Source organism: Balaenoptera borealis (genome assembly GCF_965194805.1).
Source record: "Balaenoptera borealis genome assembly, chromosome: 13".
NCBI lineage: Eukaryota > Metazoa > Chordata > Mammalia > Artiodactyla > Balaenopteridae > Balaenoptera > Balaenoptera borealis.
The window spans coordinates 3,299,806-3,324,466 of NC_138870.1; the positions used below are offsets into that span (position 1 = coordinate 3,299,806).

Here is a 24,661-nt window from a genome sequence, read left to right on the forward strand (position 1 = left end):
GAAAGCATTGAAGTCACCACAAAAGTTTCTGTATACTATATGGAGAAGCATAAGAGAGGAAGCTTGGGGGTAAGACAGCAAACAGTAAAGGAATTTGAAGTTGTCAAGTTTGGTTTTTTTGGTTTTGGTTTTTGGTTTGTTTTTGGCTGTGCCATGCGGCTTGCAGGGATCTTAGTTCCCCGACCAGGGATCAAACCCATGCCCCCTGCACTGGGAGCACGGAGTCTTAACCACTGGACCGCCAGGGAAGTCCCTGGAGTTGAGTTTGGAGATGAAAAGTGACGAGGTGAATTCTGGACTTTAGACCAAGCAACCTGATAAATAAGTGGAAAGAGATTTGACAGGAGGCAAGAACTGAGCTGTTATATGACAATCCAGGGGAGAGAGAACTTAAATTAGGATCGTGATAATTTGGATGGAGACATGGGTGGATTTAAGGTTTTTAGGTGATAGAATCTCCAGACTTGACCCAGGGTTGTATGTGGGTAGTGAGAGAACAAAAGTTAAGGATTATTTCTGGATTTCTGGATCAGGCAACTGAATAGATGGATGAAGTCATTCGTGGAAACTGGAAACACTGAAAAAACATTGGGGAACTATGAGTTCAAGGCACGTTGAGTTTACCAAAGTGGAGTTGCAGTAGGTAGCTAGATGTACTGGCTTGTAACTCAAGAGAGGAGTCCAGGCTGCAAGTACAGATTCGGCAGTCATTAGCCATAGCTGGCAATTTAGGTCCTGGGGGAAGCTGAGATCAAGCCCTGGGAAGTAAGTCTTCCTTCCAATAGATAATACAAGAACTACCGTTTCACGGTTTCTTCTTTAGTACTTTCTGCGTCATTCTCAGCAACTTGGAGGAAGCGGCTATGCCCGCCGGCACAGAGATGATCGACAAGCAGGGCCAGAACAGCTGCCGTAGCTGTTACAGAAAACTGAGAAAGGCTTCAACGGTTGGAAAAGCAAGGTCAACAGCCGTTGCTTCTCTGAGGACGAAATCAATTACCGGATGGTGGCGAAGGCCGGCCCGCGGGGAGATTCGGGCGGGTGGGCTGGACCCGAACTTGTTGCTATGGAGATGGGGCGGATTAAAGTGGCCGAACGAGATTATTCGAAAGGGACACTAACAGTGAAAGGACTAAAAAAAGAGAGATGCCGGAAAAGGTAGTTATCTGGAAACAGACAGACACGGAGGTTGAAACAGGCAGCCCTGCGAGGTCCGGTTGCTTGTGTTCCGGTCCATTTGTACACAAAGGGGCACCAGGCTCCGCTCGCCGGAAGTAGAACCTCTGCCCCCGGCGCATTACGCATCCTCCGCGCCGGAAGAGCGCTCCGCTCGGTCCGGCCGCTTCCCCCACCGCCCAGTAGGAGGGGCGGCGGGGCCGCCGGGCTGTGCCGCCGGGAGTCGTCGGCAGCGCGGAACTTGGGCGCACGAGGAGCCAAGGCGCGACCTGCGTTGCCGGGAGAGGGAGGGGGAAAGAAGGTCGCGCAGTGGGGCGACACGTCGCTGCGGACGGATCCTGTTTCTGGTGGCGGAGGGATTTGGTCGCACGCTGACTTCCGGTGAGCCCCGACCCGAGAGGAAAAGCCCCGAAGGAAACAATAACAAACGCCGGAGGAAGCGGTTTTGGGGTGCGTGTGTCGAGCGGGTCTCGCCCGAGAAGATGAGCTTCGGCCCCTGTCAGGGGACGTGAGGGTGATCGCCGGGCCCCAGCCAGCCCTTCTCCCCGTGGGCCCCCGGTGCCACCATGGCGGCCGTGGGGCCGGGGGGCTACGCGGCGGAGTTCGTGCCGCCTCCGGAGTGCCCGGTCTTTGAGCCCAGCTGGGAGGAGTTCACAGACCCCCTCAGCTTCATCGGCCGCATCCGGCCCCTGGCGGAGAAAACCGGCATCTGTAAAATCCGACCGCCCAAGGTACTGGAGTCTGATCGGCTTAGCTCGACTTCCCGGTCCGTTGCCCTTTCGCGTTCGCTCGCCCTGGGCTCTCGACGCCTGGACTTTTAAGTTTCTGCGTGTTTCCGCTTTGGTTTCTTTGGGGTCTTATGTAGGCATGTTTGGACGCCAGAGAGTCGTGTCTCGGGGGCCTATCCGCCAAGAGCTTGGGAACTGATACTTTTCTTCCCCTCTTGGGTTGTGGGCAAGGGTAACAAAGGCTTTCGGCCTTTCGTTGGCCGTAAGGTGACTGAAGTATCGTGACGCGACAGCCCTACCCTCGCGTATAATCCTCGTTACACTGTGATAGGAAAAACTGCCGTTCCGTCGGCTCTTGCTTTATCCTAGCCCTGCTGACGCTTGATTTATTAAGTATCTGCAGGCCTCATCTCAGGGCTAAGGTTTCTTAAATGGTAATCTGAGCTCTAGTTGTCCTTTGGGGTGGTATCACCAAACAAGCACCCCAGACTGATTACTGCTGCAGTGAAAAAAAGTCTTCCCGGGGGAGGAGAAGGAAAAAGCAGCAATTATTTTAAACATTTCGAGGTTTAGAAAAGATTTGTCAATAATGGAGGTGGAAGAAAACGTTGAAATCTTAAAAACGTAAGAATCGCAGTTGTTGCACATAACTGGGTTTCCCTCTAGGTTAGTTACGATCCTCAGTCTTTACGGTGAGGAAAGCTGATACTACTCTTTGTTTTGCGGGGATTAGTGCCCCAAGAGGTTGAGGATTTGCTCAAGGTCAAAAGGTTTTTCTCTCTACCCGTTAGGTCCAGTGCTTTCCAAATGATGTTCCTGGACCACCTGCACTAGGGTCGACCGGATGCTTGTTAAAATGCAGATCCCTAGGCCTCATTCCCAGACTGGAATCAGTTTCGGGATATGGAAGTTCTAGAAACTGCTTTTCTAGCAAGTACTCTCTTGATTCTTAATGAACATTAAAGTTTGTGAACCATGTCTTAGTGCTCCTTAAAGGGATATGCTTTATGTTTTGTCTACTGGTAATAAAATAAAATACAGTCCTTTTGCACCTTGTTGCATTTTAAAAAGCTTCTGCTCTCACCACAAACTGCCACAGAAGTGTGCAAACTACCACAGTGAATAAAAAGAGCTTAGATGGAGGGAGGAGGAGGAGCAGCTAAGGTGGCACTTACAGACTTTTTCATTTCATATTCTTTGAAGCCTTAGTAGGTAAATAAGGTCATTTTACAGATGAGACAAGTCTGGATAAATTAAATAACTTATCAGATGTGTGATCTTGGGCAATGGCAAAGTAGATTTTGAATCTAGATCAATCTATTTGTTTCTAAAACTCAGGTAGTCTACTTCCCTTATGCTCAATGAATTTGATTAAGATTATAGACTGTCACTTGCAAGCAAAGGATTAACAAATAATGGCTCTGATGAGTGGTGGTACGTGTATTGGCATCCTCCCCGAAGTTCACTTAACTCTTATGAAAAATTTATTTTCACTTAATTCTTTTTCTATCAAGATTACCTGATATTGACAAAACCTTAAGCACTGAGGCTTTTCCTAAACCATATTTTCATTTATTCTATTGCCTTAATGAATTAGAAATTTTATTCAAGGTTCCTTTTAGTTAAAAAATATATATATATATGTATAGCTTTTTGTTACTTACAAAAGGTTGAAATAATATACCTTTGTGTCACAATATTATTATTGAGAATAAATGTTCTTTACAAGCAGAATTTAATTTCAATATTCGTGGATTTCTTTAGTTTCCAAGGTAAGATAAAAATTTTTTTTACTACTTTTCACATTTTTAAATAGATTACTGTTTAGGCTAAATCAAACTATGGTCTCTGGAACTCTACTTGAAATGTGCTGTCTCATTTCAGTTATACCACATCTCCAATCTGGAAATTGTCCTTGTTCTGTGGGTTTGCTAATTTCTTAAAAATTTTAATATTAAAAAAAAAATTTGGGTGCCCAGAAGCTGGGCTTTGAACAAAACATTTATATAACATAGACTTTAAAGTGCTGTGTCACATTCCACATGAATGAAAAAACACATTGTCCAATTACATAAGTACTTTTAAAACATCAACTTTTGGTCTTTAGTTTTACCCTTTTTTGTTTCTTTCAAATTCTATTTTCTTTTTATTTTGATAAACTTGGATGTTTACTAGATGCTGTATTGAGATGAGCTTATTGCATTCCACTTGAGTAATTGGGGAAAGCATAATTGTCAGATATAAGTAATGGGACTGTGAGATCTGAGGAGAAAATTGATAAAATAAGCTTAGTATTAGAATGTTAGAGGTAAGTAATAATAAATTATTTTATCTAAAAAATATTATTCTTTCAGTGTCTAACTAAAGAAGACTTGTAAGTTGATCTGTTGTCATCATGATTTGTGGCAACTCACCCCTTAAATTAAGGGAATGAATAGTGCATTCCTTGCTTATTAACCAATATGGTGAAGAAATTTTTTCTATTTAGGATTGGCAGCCTCCATTTGCATGTGAAGTAAAAAGCTTCCGTTTTACTCCCAGAGTCCAGCGTCTGAATGAACTTGAGGTGAGTATTGTTACATCACCGCTTCTGTCTCCTGATCTATTCTTTATATCAGGACTCCAGGTAGAGAACTTTAAGAAGCTCATGTACCAGGGCTCAAAATTAATGTTAATTGGGACTGAATGGAAGGAAGTTTGCGATTATTACAGTTTTTTCTGCTTAACTGGGATTGTGGGACACTATCTCTAGCCATGTTTTTCATGGTGGAAATATCCAGTGTTTAGCTTTAGAGAACTGGAATTCTTAAATTCCACTTTCTTCAGTGGTAATTATTCTAATACATTTTTCTTTTGTTAATGTTGGAGGATTCTGTATCTTGTAGTCTTTGGAAAATAGTTCTAAAAATTCTTCTATTAAAATCCTTCTATTAAAAAAACCTAGTTTTCAAAGGTGTTTTTTGTATGTTTGTTTGGTTTTTTGCTCTAACAGAACTTTTCTAGGACTCTTAATCTGATTTATTAAGATCTCCCTTTAAACGTTTTGAATGTCTCTTAAATGTCTAAGTTGAAATCTGTTTAGATAGTTGTTCTTCCTGTTTCTGAGATTTTCAGAAGATTCTTCAGTGTGGTTAAAAAACTTCCAGAGTACAAAAGAGAAATCTTAGACAGGGCTTAATGTGTCATGCTGAGTTAGTTTTTTTTCCTTGATGCTCCTAAAACATTTACTTTTTGAGATTTTAGTACCTTTTTTTTCCCCTTTAGTCTCTTATAAGATACTTGATGGAGGATTTTAATATCAGTGAGGTGGAGGGTTGGTGTACTTGAAGTATGCATATTATCTCTAGATGAAATGACAGGTTTAGAATGCTTAGAAACAGAATAATTCGATTTACTAAATTTTCTGATTAGCTTAAAGTTAACTTTTACAAAAAATTGCTTTGGTTGATAATATGAGAACTTTTCACATATATTGGAGTAACTTTTTTGTCTTAGTAAAGTTTAATAGAAGTATTTTGCTTCTTTTTTATTGACTTATAAAGTTGGACTAAGCAGTAACGAGAAGTCTGAATTTCTTTAAAGAAATGAGTACCTTTGTTAAGTAAAACTCATTTACTTTCACCCATAACTTAATTCCTATCTCTCATTTTTATATTTTAATAATCTTAGGCAATGACCAGAGTGAGATTGGACTTCTTGGATCAACTAGCAAAATTTTGGGAACTTCAGGGGTCTACCCTCAAGATCCCTGTGGTGGAGAGAAAAATTCTGGATCTCTATGCTTTGAGCAAGGTGAGGCTTGTACTTTGTTAAGAAATTGAACAGGGGCTAGTGAATTTATGAAATTAGGAATTTCAGATATACTTGATGGAAAACATCGCTTCCTATGTAGGATTTGTTTGACAATGAAATGCAAGCATGAGTAAATGGAACTGATAGATTTCCAAGTTATTTTTAAAATCTATTTTATAGTTTGTTATGAGATTAATATTTAATAACTACTCAGATTAGTAGGTTCTGTTTACACAGTATGCAAAAGAAATGACACAAATCTCCTAATATTATTTTGTATGAAATGTACAATGTCCTATATTGAGCTTGTCAGCTTTTTTTCTGCTTCTTAATTGAAAATTTGGTATATTAAAGAGATTAACGTCACTCAGCATTCTCATGTGTGGTACATACCAGTTGTATTAATACCTGTAAGTACTGTTAGTGGTTAACTGAGGGCAGCATTATCCAGTAGGATGAATATTAACTTTGTAATGTTACGTTCCCTAATGTGAAAAAAACTAACTGCCCTGCAACAGGGTTTGTAACGATTACCTTGACAACATATTTTGCTAATACAATAAGAAAAATCTATGACTGCTCTGACTTGTGAATGAAGATAGCTTGATTATCTGAGGAATTTTGCAAAACAATTTTTTTTAATGTATTTATTTATGTATGTATTTATTTATTTATGGCTGCGTTGGGTCTTCGTTGCTGCGTGCGGACTTTCTCTAGTTGCGGCGAGCGGGGGCTACTCTTCATTGTGGTGCGTGGGCTCCTCATTGCGGTGGCTTCTCCTGTGGAGCACGGGCTCTAGGCGCGTGGGCTTCAGTAGTTGTGGCTCGCGGGCTCTAGAGCGCAGGGTCAGTAGTTGTGGCATGTGGGATCTTCCTGGACCAGGGCTCCAACCTGTGTTCCCTGCATTGGCAGGCAGATTCTTAACCACTGCGCCACCAGGGAAGCCCTACTAACTTTTTTTTTTTTTTTTTTTTAATTTTATTTATTTATTTATTTATGACTGTGTTGGGTCTTCGTTTCTGTGCGAGGGCTTTCTCTAGTTGCGGCAAGTGGGGGCCACTCTTCATCGCGGTGCGCGGGCCTCTCACTATCGCGGCCTCTCTTGTTGCAGAGCACAGGCTCCAGACGCGCAGGCTCAGCAATTGTGGCTCACGGGCCTAGTCGCTCCGTGGCATGTGGGATCTTCCCAGACCAGGGCTCGAACCCGTGTCCCCTGCATTGGCAGGCAGATTCTCAACCACTGCGCCACCAGAGAAGCCCCCCTACTAACTTTTACTATGTGATGCTGTTTAAGGTTCTGAATATGTTTGGTTTGATTTAAGCAGCTTAAATAAAATACAAAAACATTTTCAAAAATTATTTAATTAATTAATATCAATAGTGTTGTGGTAATCTTCAACCAAAACTCATGCCATGTACCTTAGTTTTATAATACCGTAGGGAATTTCATAGCATAAATATATAAGCAGACAGTCTATTAGATTGAAGCTGTTCCTGTATCATTAATTTCCCAATTAAGAGGTAAACATTAGGCTATACTGATGGTAGATTGCATTCTTGGTTTTACAGAGTTACAGCATTTCAAAATTAGGAAGAGGCTTTAGAAGTAACCTAATCTGAATACCTAGTTGTTTATAACTCTGTGTAACATTTGCCATCTGGACTGTTTAACTCCATTTTGAGAAACCCAATTCCTTTTTGTGCAGAGGGGGACTACTGCTTATAAAGTATATATTGATTAGCAAATATATTGTGATTAGAGGTTAAGTTTGATTGTCCTGGGGTTTATTGGAGGCTCGTCTTTAAGTGCCCATGGACATCTCTTTCCCCTAACCTTGAGGATGCTTATAAGTCTGAGATTTAAAGCTGAAAGGCAGACATTTTGATTTGTAGTTATTTTGTTTATACTTTATAATACTTTTGTTCCCTAAATGTCATAGTGAGATTGCTGCTTCTCACCGCATGAACTCTTTTCTTTACCTTGAGGCTTGAAGTAGAGTGGGATGCACGAGTCTTAAATGTCCAGCTGGGTAGATCTTTCTGTATGTGTACACTTGTGTAAGCACCACCGAGCGTTTACAGCACTCTCGTGGGCTCCTTCCTCTCCCTCCCAGTCAGTACTTCTCCCCAAAGGTGACTGCTGTTTTGCCCTCCATCACTGGTGAATGGCTTAGGGACATTTTACTTTCTAGCAAGAGGCTCAGGCTGAGAACTGCACAAAATACTGAGAGTTCTGATATTTTTAGGTTGTTAGGTATGCCCTTTACTTTGAAAAAACATTATTTTTGGCTCACAGCTGATGAGCATCTCTTGAATTTGTTATTTTAGACGTGATTTTGACACACTTTGATTTCCACTACTTTTTAACGGGAAGCAGATTTTCAATCTCCTGAGTCGTTAAATTATCAATGTGATTGTTTCTTGTTTTGATTGAGTCACTTTGTCTTTCTCCCTGGTTATTATTTTTGATAGTAAAAAGTGTTACTTGGAATGTCTGTAATTTAGTGGAATTCTGCATTAGCAATTACTGTTTATAATCAGTGCAGCAAGGAACATTTATTCTAGCCATTTTTAAAAGAAATGTTTGTCAAAGTAATACATTAAAAAATAATAATAATAAAGCTTAAAATAAAAACCAGCATTCTCCCTTCTTCATCTCTCCACTCCCTTTACTACTCCTTAGAGCTAATCACTTTCAGTTCTTTTAGCTGTTTGATTTTGATCTCCGTATTTCCAAAAAACATGCTCATTATGCTATTTCTTCATTCTTAAGTGTTAAATATCATATACGTACTGATTGCCTACTATTAGAGATTGGCAATGGATATAAAAATTAAATTCTTATGTACTTCAGGTCCCCTATTCCCTTATAGTGTAGTTAGGTCAATTTTTTATTAATCAGAAATTATTGCTGTGACCGTGTAAATACAAATTTATTTGTACCTGTGCCTAATGGTGTGCTATGATTATGTCTCATGTTAATAGTGTGCTATAATTATGTTACCAGTTTTTATTTTCATTGGAGTTAATAGTCCCCTTGCCTTTTTTCATTTTGTAAGTTTTCTTTGTGACTATTAAAAATTTATTTTCAGATTTTCCAGAAGTATAAGTCTCTCAGTATGCTTTCACCCATCAGAAAATCTGCCAGTTTCATTTCCTTCTTGGAGCCCTTCCTCTGGAGTTCTCTTTCCTGCTCCAGTCCAGACTAGTTTTTTTTTTTTAAGGTCAGCTCTCAGCTTAGAACTTCTTTCACTATTATCATTCTGGGAATTCCCTTTGTCTTTCTCCTTGTTTTAAGTCTTTCTATTATTTGGTTTATTCCTATTTTAGTAAAACATTTCTTTTGCTAGTTTGAGGAGCAAGAAGGTAAATGGAATGTAAATTTTTTGCTTGTCTAAAAGTGTTCTACTCTTAAACTTTATTGGTAGTTTGGTGGGTTTAGAAGTCTAGATTGCAAATCATTTTACTTCAGAATTGTATTTTGAAAGCTTTACTTCATAGTCTTCTAGCTTCCAGTGTTGCTGTTGAGAAGAATGATGCTATATTAATTCTTGTGACTTTTTCTTGAAGACACAGGGTCTAATCTTTATTCCCAGTGTTTTGAGATTTCACAGTGGATATGCGCTGGTATGTGTTAATTTTCATTGAATATGTTTATTGCACTTGATGACCTTTTTAATCTGAAGTCACCTCTTTGAGTTCTTGTAATTTCTCTTGTGTTACTTCTTTGACAGTTTCTTCCACTTACCTTTTCTCTCTTTTTGAACTCTTACTGGTTGGATGTGAGACTGTTCGACCGACCCTCTACTTTACTTACCTGTTTCTTTCTTAGGTTGGAGTGCCTTCTTTTCAAACTCTCCTGAGAGTAAATCTCCGGTCTTCTGCTGTGGTTGGAGAGGGATGGTTGCCTGGCGAGCTGACTGGGGGAGGTCTGATGGCCTTTATACAGGTTTTCAGTCCGCACTGTTCTTTTTAAATTTAATTCTAAAGGTACTGCTGCTTCCATTTCTTAAGCCTTTCCAGGTTCTATGTTGCGAAAGCTTCTCTTTAGCTTTCCTCTGTTGCAAGTGCTTGGGGCTTTTTTGTCTGTTTTTTGTTTTTGCTTGCTAGATTATCATTCCTACATCTGCTTTTCTCTTGGTCTTTTTGTCCTCTTGGGAGTATGCCTTTTTGTCCCTTACTTTTTAGTGGAGCTTTGAGAGGGAGCTTTTAAGTAGAAGACTGCTGCTGTTTTTTGTCTGTTAAAATTGTCTCTTGCTAACTGGACTTAGTATTTCATTGGACTGAAATTTTGGCCTTGAGTGGCATTACTCTTTTGTTAAGTTTTAATTAAGGGGTTGCCTTCATTGTGTTCAGTTTAAGTGCAGTGCCATGTATCTCTTTATAGGGCATGGGTCATGTGATGTTTTTCTAATGACAGTGGTGTGATATATTGCATGGCAAATGTTTGGAATAAATGGTTTATATTTTGAAATTATGCATGGTAATCCTTGAATCTCTCAGCTGAAGAAAAGCAAGTATTAAGGTTTTGTGTGTTTTTATAGTATTAGGCCCGATTAGATTGTTATAGAGTATTTAAACATGAAGCCAAAGTCATGGCTTTGATTTCTTTGTTAGTTTTGTCTTACTCTTGGCCATCCCGGATTGTGGTGCTGTCATTGTCACAGCTGTGTGCCAGAAACGGTCAGAGCTGGGTGGGAAGCATGAGTGGACGCGTGCCGCTCTGTCATTACTGACGGAAGCAGGTTATTATGTAATGGTGGCAGTTGTGCTGGGAAGTACAGATTACCGAGAGGGCTTCTGTCTCCTCCCTTAGACTTTCACTGCTTCTCCCCGCTGGCTGCAGCCACAGCGGTTCCCTTACGGTCCCTCAGCACGCGGGGCAGGCTTGTCACTTGGGCCTTACGCTGGCTGTTCCCTGCCCCGTACGTCTGCCTGGCTAACTCCTTCACCTCCTTCAAGTCTTTGCTCAAGTTTCAACTTTATAATGAGGCTTTTTGTGACTGTTTGATGCTTCAGCTTACCCTCATTCTCCTACTTGGGAGGCTTTTAAATTACTCTTTTAAATTTTTTTCACAGCATTTGTCACTTCAAAATTGACATGTTATGTTTAGTCTTCCACTAGGATGTAAGCTCCAACAGGGCAAAGATTTCTATTTTATTCATAGCTGTATTTCCAGCACCTAGAACAGTAGCTGACAGAGTAGAAACCCTGGGAAGCTATGAATGAAAGGTATTCTCACTCATCCATTTGCTTCCAGACAGCCCTCTATCCAAACCACCCTTAATGTGTCTTCCTCTACACTACAAAATTTGAAAAATAAATTTTTTTCTCTACATAATTTTTCCCTGGTTGACTCTCATTAACAGAGGGAGCTTCTTTGAGGATGTAATAAGAAAAGCTAAAGAACTGAAGATGGGTTCCACTCTTGTGCACATGAACTTCTGTGTTTCTACCAAGCTTTCAAATACTTCACTAGAGGAGAATTTTGCTTTGGCTATAGTTTCATCTTTGCTATAATAAAATCCTAAGCACAAAAGTAGAAAATGTGTCCTTTACTTATTTATAGCATGTATATTCTCCTCCCCACCCCCAACTTGCCCCCCACACAGACATTTATAATACAGCCAACATTGACACAGGGCCTACTGTGTCCCGGTGCCATCCATTCATTCATTCATTTATTTTGGCTGTGCTGTGTCTTAGTTGCCGCACGCGGGATCTTCGTTGCTGCGTGCGGAATCTTTGTTGCGGCACGCGAACTCTTAGTTGCGGCATGCACGTGGGATCTAGTTCCCCGACCAGGAATCGAACCGGGGCCCCCTGCATTGGGAGCGTGGAGTCTTACCCACTGGACCACCAGGGAAGTCCCTGTCCTGGTGCTTTTCATGTTTTATTTCATTTGTCTTTACAGCAACCTCATAATAAGGAATAGATACTGTTATTATTACTCTTTTAATAATGGTGAGGAATCTGAGATGCAAATTATGTAACTTACCCAAGGTCATACAGCTATTGAGTTAGCAGAGCTGGGATTTGAACTCTGGTAATCTGGCTCTGGAGTCCGTGCTCTTAGCCTGTAAAAAAAAATTGTGGTAAAACATACATAACTGTTTACTGCTTTTAAGTGTACAATCTTATGGCCTTAGGTATTTTCAAAGTGTTGTACAACCATCACTACTACCCATTTCCAGAACTTTCCCCTCCCTGTAGCACCTGGTAAAACCTTTATCATACTTTGTACGAATTTGCTTATGCTAGGTTATCTCATTTAAATGGGATCATACAATATTCATCTTTTTGTGTTTGTGTTATTTCACTTAGCATGATGTTTTCAGGGTTCATCCATGTCGTCACATGTATCAGAGTTTCATTCCTTTTTAAGGCTGAATAATATTCCATGTATGCCTTTACCACATTTTTTTAATGCGTTCATCTCTTGATGGATATTTGGGTTGTTTCTACCTTTTGGCTATTGTGAATAATGCTCCTGTGAACACTGGTATGCAGGTACTGTTTGAATCCCTGCTTTCAGTTCTTTTGGCTGTCTCCCTAGAGGTGGAATTGCTGGGTCATATGGTAATTCTGTTTAATTTTTCTCTTAACTTTTTGATATAGTAGAGTACAGTAGTGTACACTCAAAGAGGAAGATTTTTTTGAATTCAAATAACTTCATCACAGTCTTTATTCTATCATCAGTGAAACTGAAAACTGCCTATATTTTAGAGTGTGAGAGATGTACATATCAGCTTCTGGAAGATGGGGGCCTTGGTACATGTCTGTTCTATACTGTGGCTGGTTTGATGTGAGCATTCAGCAAAAATTGGCCAATTTATCCCATGACTTCCTACCTTAATACATTCTGTGCTATGTTCTAGTACATCTCCGGAATTTATTTTTCCCCATCATTTCTTTATAATCTTCCGTGTAAAACTTTTCTCTTTTTGAAAAATTATAGCCTCTTTTTCAAAATATCCTTTGAATCCACTGTTTGTTTGACATTTTTGTTAAATTCTATAAGTTAGTTGCTATATTTTCTAGTATCAGGATTTACATTCATTTTGTATTATATAATAACATTCACATGTCTATACTTGGTCTGTTTTTAATTTTTATATTTTGAATTTCATGTGGTTATAGAGTACATATATGTGTTTAATTTTCTCAAGGTGCATAATGTGCAAAGCATAAATTCATTAAATATTTTTGAATGCTTGGTTCATTGAAGGTAGGCACAGTGACCAGTAATAGAGTTTAAAACTTCCAAAAATTATTGTCTCTTTTCCATACTTTAAATGTTGGTGAGTTTCAATTTTGTCACATATTTCTTGAAAGGAAATTTAAAATCTAGGCCCAGAATAATTTTTCCTTTTAGCAGACAAGATGTAGAGTCAGAATACATGAATCTACCTCTTCCCCTAAATAATTTTTACTTTCTTTTCAGATTGTTGCCAGCAAAGGTGGTTTTGAAATGGTCACCAAAGAGAAGAAATGGTCTAAAGTGGGTAGCCGCTTGGGATATCTGCCAGGAAAAGGAACTGGGTCTCTTTTGAAGTCACATTATGAAAGAATTCTCTACCCATATGAGCTTTTCCAGTCTGGTGTCAGCCTGATGGTGAGATGCATCACTTTTCTTAGGAGTGGATAAATCCACTCTGCCATATATAAACTTTAGATTGTTTACTATAACAAGTTAGCAGTTGGCTCTGATGTCACCAGGTACTGAAATTTGGGGGGAGCAAGGTGTAGTTTAAAAATCACAGCTATTTTTGGTGGTTTACAAGATAAAGGCTAGTGGGAATGAAGAAAGTTTTCTTATTAAAATGTGTAAGCTTATGCAAGACAACGCTTTTAAAAAAAATGCCTCCACTTGGTTTCATGTATTTTTTTTTTAAACTGCTTTATTGAGGTATAAGTTACATGCTACAGAATTCACCCATTGTAGGTACGCAGTCAATAAGCTTTAGTAAATTATACATTTATGCAACTATCATCACCATCCAGTTTTAGAACACTTCCATCAGCCCCAAAAATTCCTTTGTGTTTGTTTATAGCTGGTTCTTGCTTCTACCCTCAAACCTGGACAACTCCTGATCTGCTTTCTGGCTCTGTAGTTTTGCCTTTTCTAGAAATTTCACATACATGGGATCATACAGTATGATTTTGTGTATGGCTTTTTTCACTTAGACTAATGTTTTTAAGGTTCATCTATGTTTTAGTATTCGTACTTCATCCCTCTTTATGGCTGAATAATATTCTATTGTATGGATATACCACATTTGTTTATTCATTTATCACTTATGGACATTTGGATTGTTTCCAGTTTATGGCTGTTATGAATAATGCTATGAATATTCATGTACTAGTCTTTGTGTGGACATACGTTTTCATTTCTCTTGGGTAGATACCTAGGAGTGGAATTGCTGGGTTATACGGTAAGTTTATGTTTAACTTTTTAAGAAACTGCCAAATTGTATTCCAAAGTGGCTGAACCATTTTACATTCCCGCCAGTAATGTAGAGGCTTCCACTTTCTCCACATCTTTGCCAACACTTGGTATTGTCAGTTTTTTTGCTTACAGCCATTCTAGTGGGTGTGTAGTGGTATCTCATTGTGGTTTTAATTTTGTTTCCCTAATGACTAATGGTGTTGTGCATCTTTTCATGTGTATATTAGCCATTTGTATATCTTCCTTGATGAACTGTCTGCTCAAATCTTTTTTTAATTGGGTTGTCAGTCATTTTATACTTGTTCTAAGATTTTGCTAAATAGTCTGGATATAAGTCCTTTATCAGATGTATGATTTTATAAATATTTTCCTTTAGTTTGTGGTTTGTCTTTTCATTTTTATAATGGTGTCTATTTGAAGAGTAATCTATTGATTTTCTCCCCCTTTTACGGATTGTGCTTCTGTTATCATATCTAAGAAAATCTTTTCTTCACCCAAGGCCAAGGTGTTTGTTTTTTTATAGTTTTAGCTTTTATGTTTAGGTCTGTGACCCATTTTGAGTTGTTTTTTTGTGTGTAGTCTGAGGTAAAGGTATAAGTTCATTTTGGGGGCAGCGGGGAGGGGGTATAGGAATATCCACTTGTTCCAGCACCATTTGTTTAAAAGACTACCCTTCTCCCATTTACTTTACCAAGGTGATTTACTTTGGCACCTTTGTTGAGAATCAGTTGACTATAAATATGTGGGTTTATTTCTAGTCTGTTTTGTTCTTTGTTTGATCTGTGTGTTTTACCCTAACACCAGTACTATGCTGTCTTGAGTACCATAGCTTTAGAGTAAGTTTAGATATCTGGTAGTGTAAGTCCTCCCGCTTGGTTCTTTTTTCAAAATTTCCAAACAATTTGCATTTCCACATAAATTTTGGGATCCACTTCTCAATTTCTACAACAAAAGCCTGCTAGGATTTTGATAGGGATTGTCTTGAATCTATAGATCAGTTTGGTGGGAGAATTGTCATCTGGTTTCATGTAGTTTTAGGGATTTTTTAGAAATTTATTATTTTTCTCTTTATTCTTAAATCTGATTTCTTATAAGTGAATCTGCCCTCTTCCTGTGCTTTCAATTCTTTAGGGTGTACAAATGCCTAATTTAGATCTTAAGGAAAAAGTGGAGCCTGAGGTTCTTGGCACTGATGTCCAAACTCCCCCAGAGCCGGGCACAAGAGTGAACATTCTGCCGAAGAGAACAAGGCGTGTCAAGTCTCAGGTATCAGTTTCCATGGGCCGCTTTTGACAGGCGTTTCTAGAGCGTTGACTGTGCAGAACACTTACTTGGCTCTGGGAGGTCTTTTCACGCGCTGTTGTTCTTTAAAACTCGGAGACGTGTTTCCATTTACCTTTGAGATGAACAAGGAAGGGATTGTAAACTTCAGTCTGATTTGATTTAGAGAGTTCTTTGTTAATTTTGAACAGCTTTGACAGGGGTGGCGGTTCAGAGAGTGACTCTGGATACTGTAGGGCCAATTTCATAGACATGCTGATGAATTCTAGTATATTTTATTTTCATGGTTAGTATAAGTGAGAAGAGTAGGAAAGAGTGGTTTTGTCTTTACTCATCATCCCTTTAAAAACCAGTGGATAAGTTTCTTAGTCTCCGAACCATTCCAGTGTAATTTCTATAGTGTTCTTGTGACCTGGAATAATTTAAAAGCCTAATGAATACATCAGAAGAACAATGCCCTAATTTCTTTTTGTCTGCCCCTCTTCCCCTCCACCTTTTTCCTATTCCCATTTCTTTGTGGTCCTCGAAGTTGTGTTTCTAAAGGTTTTTGATAAAGACAATCTGTAGGCTGGGGAGAGTGAGGTGCCCTTAGGACTCTTGAGATATGGCCCATTTAAATTAACAAATGGGTGAACTGGAATAGCAGCTTAACTGGGTCCTAAACACATTTAAGGATGGAAGTGGTTCACGTGGAAAGTGGGTTCACTATTAACAAGAGATACTGGATCTGGGGTTGTGAGGAGTCCTGTCACTGTAGAGGCAGGCTAATGGTACTTCATCTTGCTTTTCTGTAGCTCAGGGGATATGTCTCTTTCATGCCATATCTACTTTCCTTGTTCTGAGTTTATGCTTGCTAAATAACCTCCTGATTAATCATTTAGCTTCTTAGGTACTCTGATAGCAGAAAGGTAGATGTCTTGAATGGGGCATGTGAATTTAATGGAAATTTTTACAAAGTGATAGCTCTATTTTGTTTTTAAAAATTTTTAAATTTATTGATTTTTTTTGACTGCACTGGGTCTTCATTGCTGCGCGTGGGCTTTCTCTAGTTGCGGCAAGCGGGGGCTACTCTTTGTTGTGGTGCGCGGGCTTCTCATTGTGGTGGCTTCTGTTGTTGCGGAGCACGGGCGCTAGGCACGTGGGCTTCAGTAGTTGCAGCACTTGGGCTCAGTAGTTGCAGCACCCGGGCCCTAGAGCACATGGGCTTCAGTAGTTGCGGCACGCAGGCTTCAGTAGTTGCAGCGTGCGGGCTCTGGGGTGTGCAGGTTTCAGTAGTTGTGGCTTGCGGGCTCTAGAGTGCAGGCTCAGTAGTGGTGGCACACTGGTTTAGTTGCTCCGTGGCATATGGGATCTTCCTGGACCAGGGATCGAACCTGTGTCCCCTGCATTGGCAGGCGGATTCTTAACCACTGCGCCACCAGGGGAGTCCCAATAGCTCTATTTTAAATTAGTAAACTCTGGTTTAGTCGTTAAGTGATTTTTATTACCATGGTTGATCTCAGAAGTTCTGATCGTCTTTGGGTATATAGTGAAGATTCTGTCTTAAGACCTGAAATACTTGAAGACTAGTCTCTTTGACATGGTGACTCAACTTTGAAGAGTTGCCCCAAGGGGGCCCATTTAATCAGGTGCCAGCTTGTGGTGAAATCTCTTGATGTTCCTTCTGAAACCATGAAAAAAAAGTCCTGCTGATTTCTGATTGCCTTTCATCAGATTATATAATGATTGCCATTCATTATGTAAGAATAGGGACTACACAGAATGCTTTTACCCATTGCAGTAGTTGTTGCTATAGTCAGATTGGTTGATATTAGATAGAAACTAGAACCATTTGAGGATTTGCAATTAAGAATTTCTTCAACTTGCAGTTTGTCCTTAATTAATATTGCCAGCCTGCCTCATTCCTAGTCTTCTATTTCAGAAAGACAGTAAAGGCTTTCTGGTAGAACTTCAACCTCTTGCCCCATACATGAAACTATCTGGTGTTCATTCTTTTTTTTTTTTTTTTAATTATTTTTTAAAATAATTTTTATTTATTTATTTATTTATTATTTTTGACTGTGTTGGGTCTTCGTTTCTGTGCGAGGGCTTTCTCTAGTTGGGGCGAGTGGGGGCCACTCTTCATCGCGGTGCGCAGGCCTCTCACTATCGCGGCCTTTCTTGTTGCGGAGCACAGGCTCCAGACGCGCAGGCTCAGTAGTTGTGGCTCACGGGTCTAGCTGCTCCGCAGCATGTGGGATCTTCCCAGACCAGGGCTCGAACCCGTGTCCCCTGCATTGGCGGGCAGATTCTCAACCACTGTGCCACCAGGGAAGCCTGGTGTTCATTCTTAATCTCTACCTATCTCTGTGGGCAGAGTGTGCCTTTTTCTCCAAGGGTAATCCTTCCACTCCCATCCTTTCCGGCTTTAAAAACAGAAGCCCTCTTCCTAGATAGTTCCTTACTCCTTGCCTCTTTTCATGAAGAAGTTTCCTGAAAAATCGTCTATATTTTCTCAGTTTCCTCAGTATCTGTTTGGTTTTTAAACCCTGTAATCTGACTTTGAGCTAAATAATTTCATTGAAACTACACTATTCAAGTTACCACTGAGTTAATAATTGTCAGATGCTGAGGCCCCTTTTTCATTTCTTAACCTACCTCATCTCTGATCATGTTTGCATTTCTTGAAGTTTGATTTTTCTTTGGCTTCTGTGACACCTCTCTTCTCGTTTCCCTCGTGGCTCTCTGACCACTCCTCAGTAATCTTTGTTATCTCTTCTCTCTGCCCTTCGTGTAGTGCTCTCAGTCTTTCTTATCTTCACTCTCCCCAGCTATCTCCCCCACCCTGTGATTTCAGTTACTACCTGTCTCTCAGGACTCCTAAATAAGTCATGACATCCGTGCTTCTTCCCTGTTCACCAGGGGTCTTGAGTGTATGTGTGTATATGTATGCCTTGGTGGCCACACACAGCTAAACTCAGATGTCACCAACATTATCACCTTTTCTAAATCTGTTTTTTTAAAAAATATTTTCTAGCTTGGTGATAGTGACAAGCACAGCCATCGATTAGTCTCCCAAACAAGAAATGGAAGTTAAGAAAGTTATCCTACTTCCCTTTCCTATCTCTGTCACATCACTTGATATACTCTGCTTTAATTGTTTTTTCATCTGTGACCTCACTAGAATGAGTTCCTTGAAAGCTGAGATTGCAGTTTGTTTATATCAAGAATGACCAAACTCTTAACACTTACACATTAGAATGCCAGTATGTCCCATTTTTGGTGACACTGAGTTTGAGCCAGCATTTCTTCGTTACAATGTACTATTCTCCTTGTAATAAAAGTAATCAGAGTAAACTATAAGACTGTGGGAATAACTTGTTTTCCATTAACTTTCCATTATTTTTCAATAACATTATTTCCATTATTCCATTAATTTGTTTAACCCAATAGTTTTAACATTCATTGATAGTCCTTGCCTCAGTTAATTATGTTGGTGGTTGCAAACTAGGTGATTTTCTGGTTCTGTCATTTCTTCTACATTTATTAGTTAGCATTTTTGTTTAAAAAATTCTTCTCCCGTGCTTGATTATTTTTCATACAGTAAAATGTGTATATCTTAAGTGTACAGTTTGATGAATTTTGATGAATGTATATACCTGTGGAACCAACCTTGAGTGACCCTCCTCCTTTTTAGTCTCACTGTAGAGCATGACTGTTTTTTGATAGATGTCTTATAACCTATTACTACTTTTTATTCCTTTTTGATACTCGAATTGTTCCAAATTTGGCTAACAGGAGCCCCTTCAAGAGGTTCATATGTTCTTTGACAAGTCTCCATCAGTTGTTTTTTCTTTTAAATTAATTAATTAATTTATTTATTTTTGGCTGTGTTGGGTCTTCGTTGCTGTGTGCAGGCTTTCTCTAGTTGTGGCGAGCGGGGGCCACTCTTCATCGCAGTGTGCGGGCTTCTCACTGCCATGGCCTCTCCCATTGCGGAGCACAGGCTCTAGACGCGCAGGCTCAGTAGTTGTGGCTCACGGGCCTAGTTGCTCCGCGGCATGTGGGATCTTCCGAGACCAGGGCTCGAACCCATGTCCCCTGCATTGGCAGGCAGATTCCCAACCACTGCGCCACTAGGGAAGCCCTCTCCATCAGTTTTTGAGCACTTTCTAGCACGAAGAATCCCATTGTCTTCTCGCCGTGACTTAGACTTGGAATCAGCCATTTTTCCAAGGAATCCTGGTTCATTTTAGTGGGAAATGGTATTTAGAAGCCAAGATTTGAGCACAAGGTGTGCTTGTTCCTACTGGGATACCATTGCTTGTAGCCCCTTCTGGTGGTCAGGGCTGGGAACTCAATTTTAAAAAATTGTGACTTTATATTTTCAGCTTATACTGATAATTCTAGTCCTAATCCAGCATCACAGAGTTCTTTTAGTTTATGCTGTAATTGTTTTCTTAGCATTTTGAGTTGCGAACTTAATTCATTTATTCCTGCTCTTTTGCTTTGATTGCTGTGTTTAAGACTACAGGATTTCCTGTGATTGCTTCTTTCCTTTGTTCCAGAGATTCTGATAAATGATATATGTGATATATGTATATATAGAGAAAAAATTCCAGGTGGAAGGGCCTTTTGATTTTTGATGTTATTTCTAGCTGTATTCCAGTAAGAACAGAGAATGTTGTTATATTATTTCCACTTTTGGGGACTTTATTGTCTGTCTGAAAAGGTGGTTGTAAGGATTAATTGACTAGAATACTTTGATATGGCACATACTATGTACTCACTATGTTAGCTTTTATTACTATGTACTTTGCTTTAACAGTGGTAAAGAATGTGTAGTGTTAATGTTTTTCATTGGACTGACTGTAGGTTAATATAACCAAGTCAGCCTACCAAAGTTTAAAGATAAATTTTGAAATGCCATTTTGGTTGGTTTGGTTCTTATGTGCTCTTTTAATAGTCCAGGCTGCCTGTGTCTGTCTGCTGTTAGGTCGCCATAGACTTATAAAGTAGTCTGTATTTTATCCTGGTTTATTTTTATTCTTATCGACTAAGTATATTTTAAGTAAATTTTGGTTATTACCCTGCATTCAGAGATTATCTAAATTCAGGATGTAACACTGGTGTCTGTCATGATGCTCTAATCCTCAAGTACTAGAATGCCAAATGACAGTAGCTTAAACATTGACAACACAGTTTTCACATGCGGACACATTTTCCACATTAGATTTTCAGAGATAGTAGTTCTAGGATTCGTATAGCAACTTCACATTGTCATCAAGGGCCAGGCTCTTTCCATCTTCCTGCCTGGCCTTCTTCAGTGTCTGGGTGATATATATATACCTCCTCTTAATTGCATTGTGGCTGCTGTAGAGTCCAGCGCTGTGCTTCCATCAGACTGAGTCTTGTAGCAGTGGGGAAGGAAGTTGGGTCAAAAGGACTTCTCTTTGAGATGCTTTCTCTTTTATTAGAAGATGAAAATCTTTACGAGAGGTTTTCAGTAGACCTTCCTTATGTCTTGCTGGCTAGAACATGATAGCATTCCCACCCTTAGCTAGGTGATCGCCAACAAAGAGAAATGGCATTGGCATGATTGACTTAGAACAATCATTATTCATCTCCTAGGATGGGCATAATTGCCCTAATCAAAGATGGGTGTCCATTAGCAAGTTAGAAGTGGGCATTTCTATTGAGTTATTACCACTGTTACACCACTAATTGCCAGTAGTGTCTGTCTCTGGACAGAACCTAATTGACAACTATGCTTTTATGAAAGGTAGATTTTCTTTTGTGGAAAGGAATCTGGGTGTTGCAGAGTGCTTTGGTGACTGTTCAGGAATGAGGCAGCAAGTGGATTTAGAGAGAAAAATAAAAATAAAAATTTCCTTCATTTTGAATTGGATCTTGAGACTTTTCTTGGGTAAGAAAATAAATTTATGAATCACAATAATTAGACTAATGTGAGTTTATTTTTTTTAGTCAGAATCTGGAGAAGTGAATAGAAACACGGAACTGAAGAAACTTCGGATTTTTGGGGCTGGGCCTAAGGTTGTGGGCTTGGCAATGGGAGTAAAAGATAAAGAAGGTAAATCTGTTATTTGGTCATGAAAAGAAATAAGGTACAATATGGTTATAACAAGATTCACGTGATATTCGATCGTAGTCTGCCTTGGGATTTTCTTAGGCAACATAGTTCCTAGACAGATCACCTTTTTAGTGGCAGATAATCTTAAGGTGTGAGGAGCCATATTATGTTGAATTTTTATATTTTGGAAGAGAGAAAGTTCCTCCTCCATGTCTAACACATGACACAGAAATTGTAGTTTCTAAAGGCTAGTTTATAAGAGAATCACGAAATTAATGGTTCTTACCTGATGATCTAAAGCTTATTATTTTTAAATTTAAAGAGAAATAGAGGATTTCTCTGACCTTTAGTATCAAAATATACTGGGGAGAGCTAATGATTTAGATTCTAACCATAATTTTGATATTTTTCTTTAATCGCCTTTGTATATTATGACACTTCATTTAAGTAACCTGTTTGAAGAATGCCTAGTACTCTCAGCTTAGCATGTTAGAAACTTTTGTCAGTAAAATTGCTAATGCAGAGATCAGGTTTCACAGTTCTATGTGCATGTCAGTTTTAAAGCTCAATTTAACGAAGATTGTGTTGGATATGTTTTTACTGTATAAGAACTTAATGAATTGCTATAATCACAAGTTATATTGATTACTGTGCATTTTATGATATGACTGAGTCTTTATTCAGATTGTGATTGAACTCTGGAAAATCAGGTAATATTCTTCCATCACTCTGAAAACATTCAGTGTGATAGGACTTACTAGATACATTATAATGTTTACTATTGCTCTTTTAAAAGATTAAGTACTTTATCTTTTTTATGTTTGTAATTGTTTTAGCTGGCAGTGATCTCAAAGCTAGTCCCAGATTAGTCCCTGATAAGTACTACTTATGGGCAGTGTAGAATTAGTAGTTAAGCTCTCTGGAGCTTGATTGCCTGGACTAGAATCCCAAGTCTGCCACTGACTGGCTGTGTGATTTTGGGCACGTTATCTAGCTTCTCTGTGCTTCAGATTCTTTTATCTTCAGTGGGGGATAATAGTTTATCTACCTCATAGTGTTGTGAGATTTTAACTAATTTAAATAATCTAAAATAGTGTCTGGTCCATGGTAAGCTCTCAACATTAGTTTTTACTATTATTATTATATAACTATTTTTATTTCAAGATGAGGTCTCCCGAAGACGAAAAGTTACCAACAGGTCAGACGCATTTAACATGCAAATGAGACAACGGAAAGGAACTCTCTCTGTTAACTTTGTAAGTGTTCTGAGATGTGTCAGGAGGGAAAGGATTTATTTTTATTTTAGTTTTGCACTTTTTACCTTGCTATATCTTAGTATGTCATCTAGTTAGTTCATTTAGTTGTAAGACTTGATGGTGCATCTGAACTTGCAGCTTTGGTTTATATAATACTAACTTTGCTTTGTCCCATATACACAGACTGTTCCCTGAGTCTTAGACCTTGTAAGTGAGTGAGTGAGAGGATGAAGTGAATCTGTAATTCCTTAGCTGTATTAATGCTCGGTATTCAGTCCTCTACCAATAAAGAGTATTTGTGTATAGGAAGGGTGACGTGGTATATTTTATTTATATAAATTGACTTTCAAGTACCCTAGATTTGTAGTCTTCCTTTATTCTAATACCTTGATATGCTTTTATTAATTTGCTTGTAGAAGCTCTGAGGAAATTTAGGAAGTTTTATACAAAGCTATTTAAATACAGTTATTTAAAATAAATATTAAGGATTTAAGTTATGTTTACTTTTTAGTGTACATTATTTTGTTTCAATTAAGGTGTTCCTGGTAAAAATTTAATATTACTTATTACAGAAAATAAACTTCTATTTTATTTTGTTTTTTGAACAGGTTGATCTTTACGTTTGTATGTTTTGTGGTCGGGGAAATAATGAAGATAAATTGCTGTTGTGTGATGGATGTGATGACAGCTATCATACATTTTGTTTAATTCCCCCACTACCTGATGTGCCCAAAGGAGACTGGAGGTGTCCTAAGTGTGTCGCTGAGGTATGAGCCTAACCTGACCTTTTTAAATTAAGAACAGTAACACACACATACACATGTACGGTGAACACATCCCGTGAAGCTTCTTCTCCTCTCTCTGTGTTCTTCAGTGTTTGAAATCTCCAGGATTTTTAAAGAGTGATAGTGACTGGAAATGTAACAGTTCTACTGTGGCAGTTTGTTTTTTAAAGGGTCTTTTTCTGACTGTTGGTTAGATAATTCTGTTTATTGCTGCAGACTTTGCTCAGAATATTCATATTCCTGGAAAACAATAAAAATGAAGAAAGTCTGTAGGTTGTTTTTTCTTTTTTTTTTTAAAAAAAAAAAAAAATCAGACATGAAGCTCTAGAACTTAGGATTTATGCATCCAGTTTTCATGCTACCAGATAAATTGGTGGTATCTATTAACTTGTTTAAATTTTGACTTGATTGTACTAAGTTATTATTGAAAGATTATAATGATGTCATTATCATGAAATGCCTGGTCTGTTTACTTATTTTAACAAAATGTGATAGGACGTTGAAGGGAAAGAGATGGCTGGGTATATCTAGATGTAGTCAAAGATGAATATTTATGGCCTTTGAATTATTTATTTATTTATGGCTGTGTTGGGTCTTCGTTGCTGTGCGCGGGCTTTTCTTTAGTTGCGGCGAGCGGGGGCTACTCTTCATTGTGGTGCGCAGGCTTCTCATTGCGGTGGCTTCTCTTGTTGTGGAGCACGGGCTCTAGGCGCACGAGCTTCAGTAGTTGTGGCTCGCGGACTCAGCAGTTGTGGCTCGTGGGCTCAAGAGCGCAGGCTCAATAGTTGTGGCGCACAGGCTTAGTTGCTCTGTGGCATGTGGGATCTTCCCGGACCAGGGATCGAACCAGTGTCCCCTGCATGGCAGGCAGATTCTTAACCACTTGTGCCACCAGGGAAGTCCCTTGAATTGTTTTTTATTTATTATTCTCAAGGTTAGATGATTCAGTTCTACTCGAAGTCAGTATTTGTGTTAAGAAATTGGTCATGGTCGTTGATAGTATGAAAAAAAATCATTTTTCTAGCTAAATATCCTAGCAACCCCGTGAATATCCCTTTGTCCTTTACCTTTCCTCCCTCCATGAACATTTATTTTTTCCACTGAGGATGATAGACATCCCTGG

General features: G+C 39.0%; 1 protein-coding gene across 10 annotated transcripts in view; it reads left to right on the forward strand.

Moving 5' to 3' along the window:
- Positions 1–1,301: 1,301 nt before the first annotated feature.
- Positions 1,302–24,661, forward strand: part of KDM5A (lysine demethylase 5A) — an 87,013-nt gene continuing 63,653 nt past the window's right edge. For 3 of the 10 annotated variants that reach the window (XM_082349050.1, XM_082349054.1, XM_082349053.1), the window contains exons 1-8: positions 1,308–1,907; positions 4,393–4,470; positions 5,574–5,696; positions 13,142–13,312; positions 15,278–15,412; positions 21,392–21,497; positions 22,662–22,753; positions 23,362–23,520. In XM_082349050.1, coding sequence (XP_082205176.1) covers positions 1,743–1,907; positions 4,393–4,470; positions 5,574–5,696; positions 13,142–13,312; positions 15,278–15,412; positions 21,392–21,497; positions 22,662–22,753; positions 23,362–23,520 — 1,029 coding nt within the window. In that variant the 5' untranslated portion in view covers positions 1,308–1,742. Of the gene's footprint in view, positions 1,908–4,392; positions 4,471–5,573; positions 5,697–13,141; positions 13,313–15,277; positions 15,413–21,391; positions 21,498–22,661; positions 22,754–23,361; positions 23,521–24,661 lie in introns of those variants that run through there. The other 7 variants (XM_082349048.1, XM_082349049.1, XM_082349052.1 and 4 more) reach the window with 7 other exon arrangements.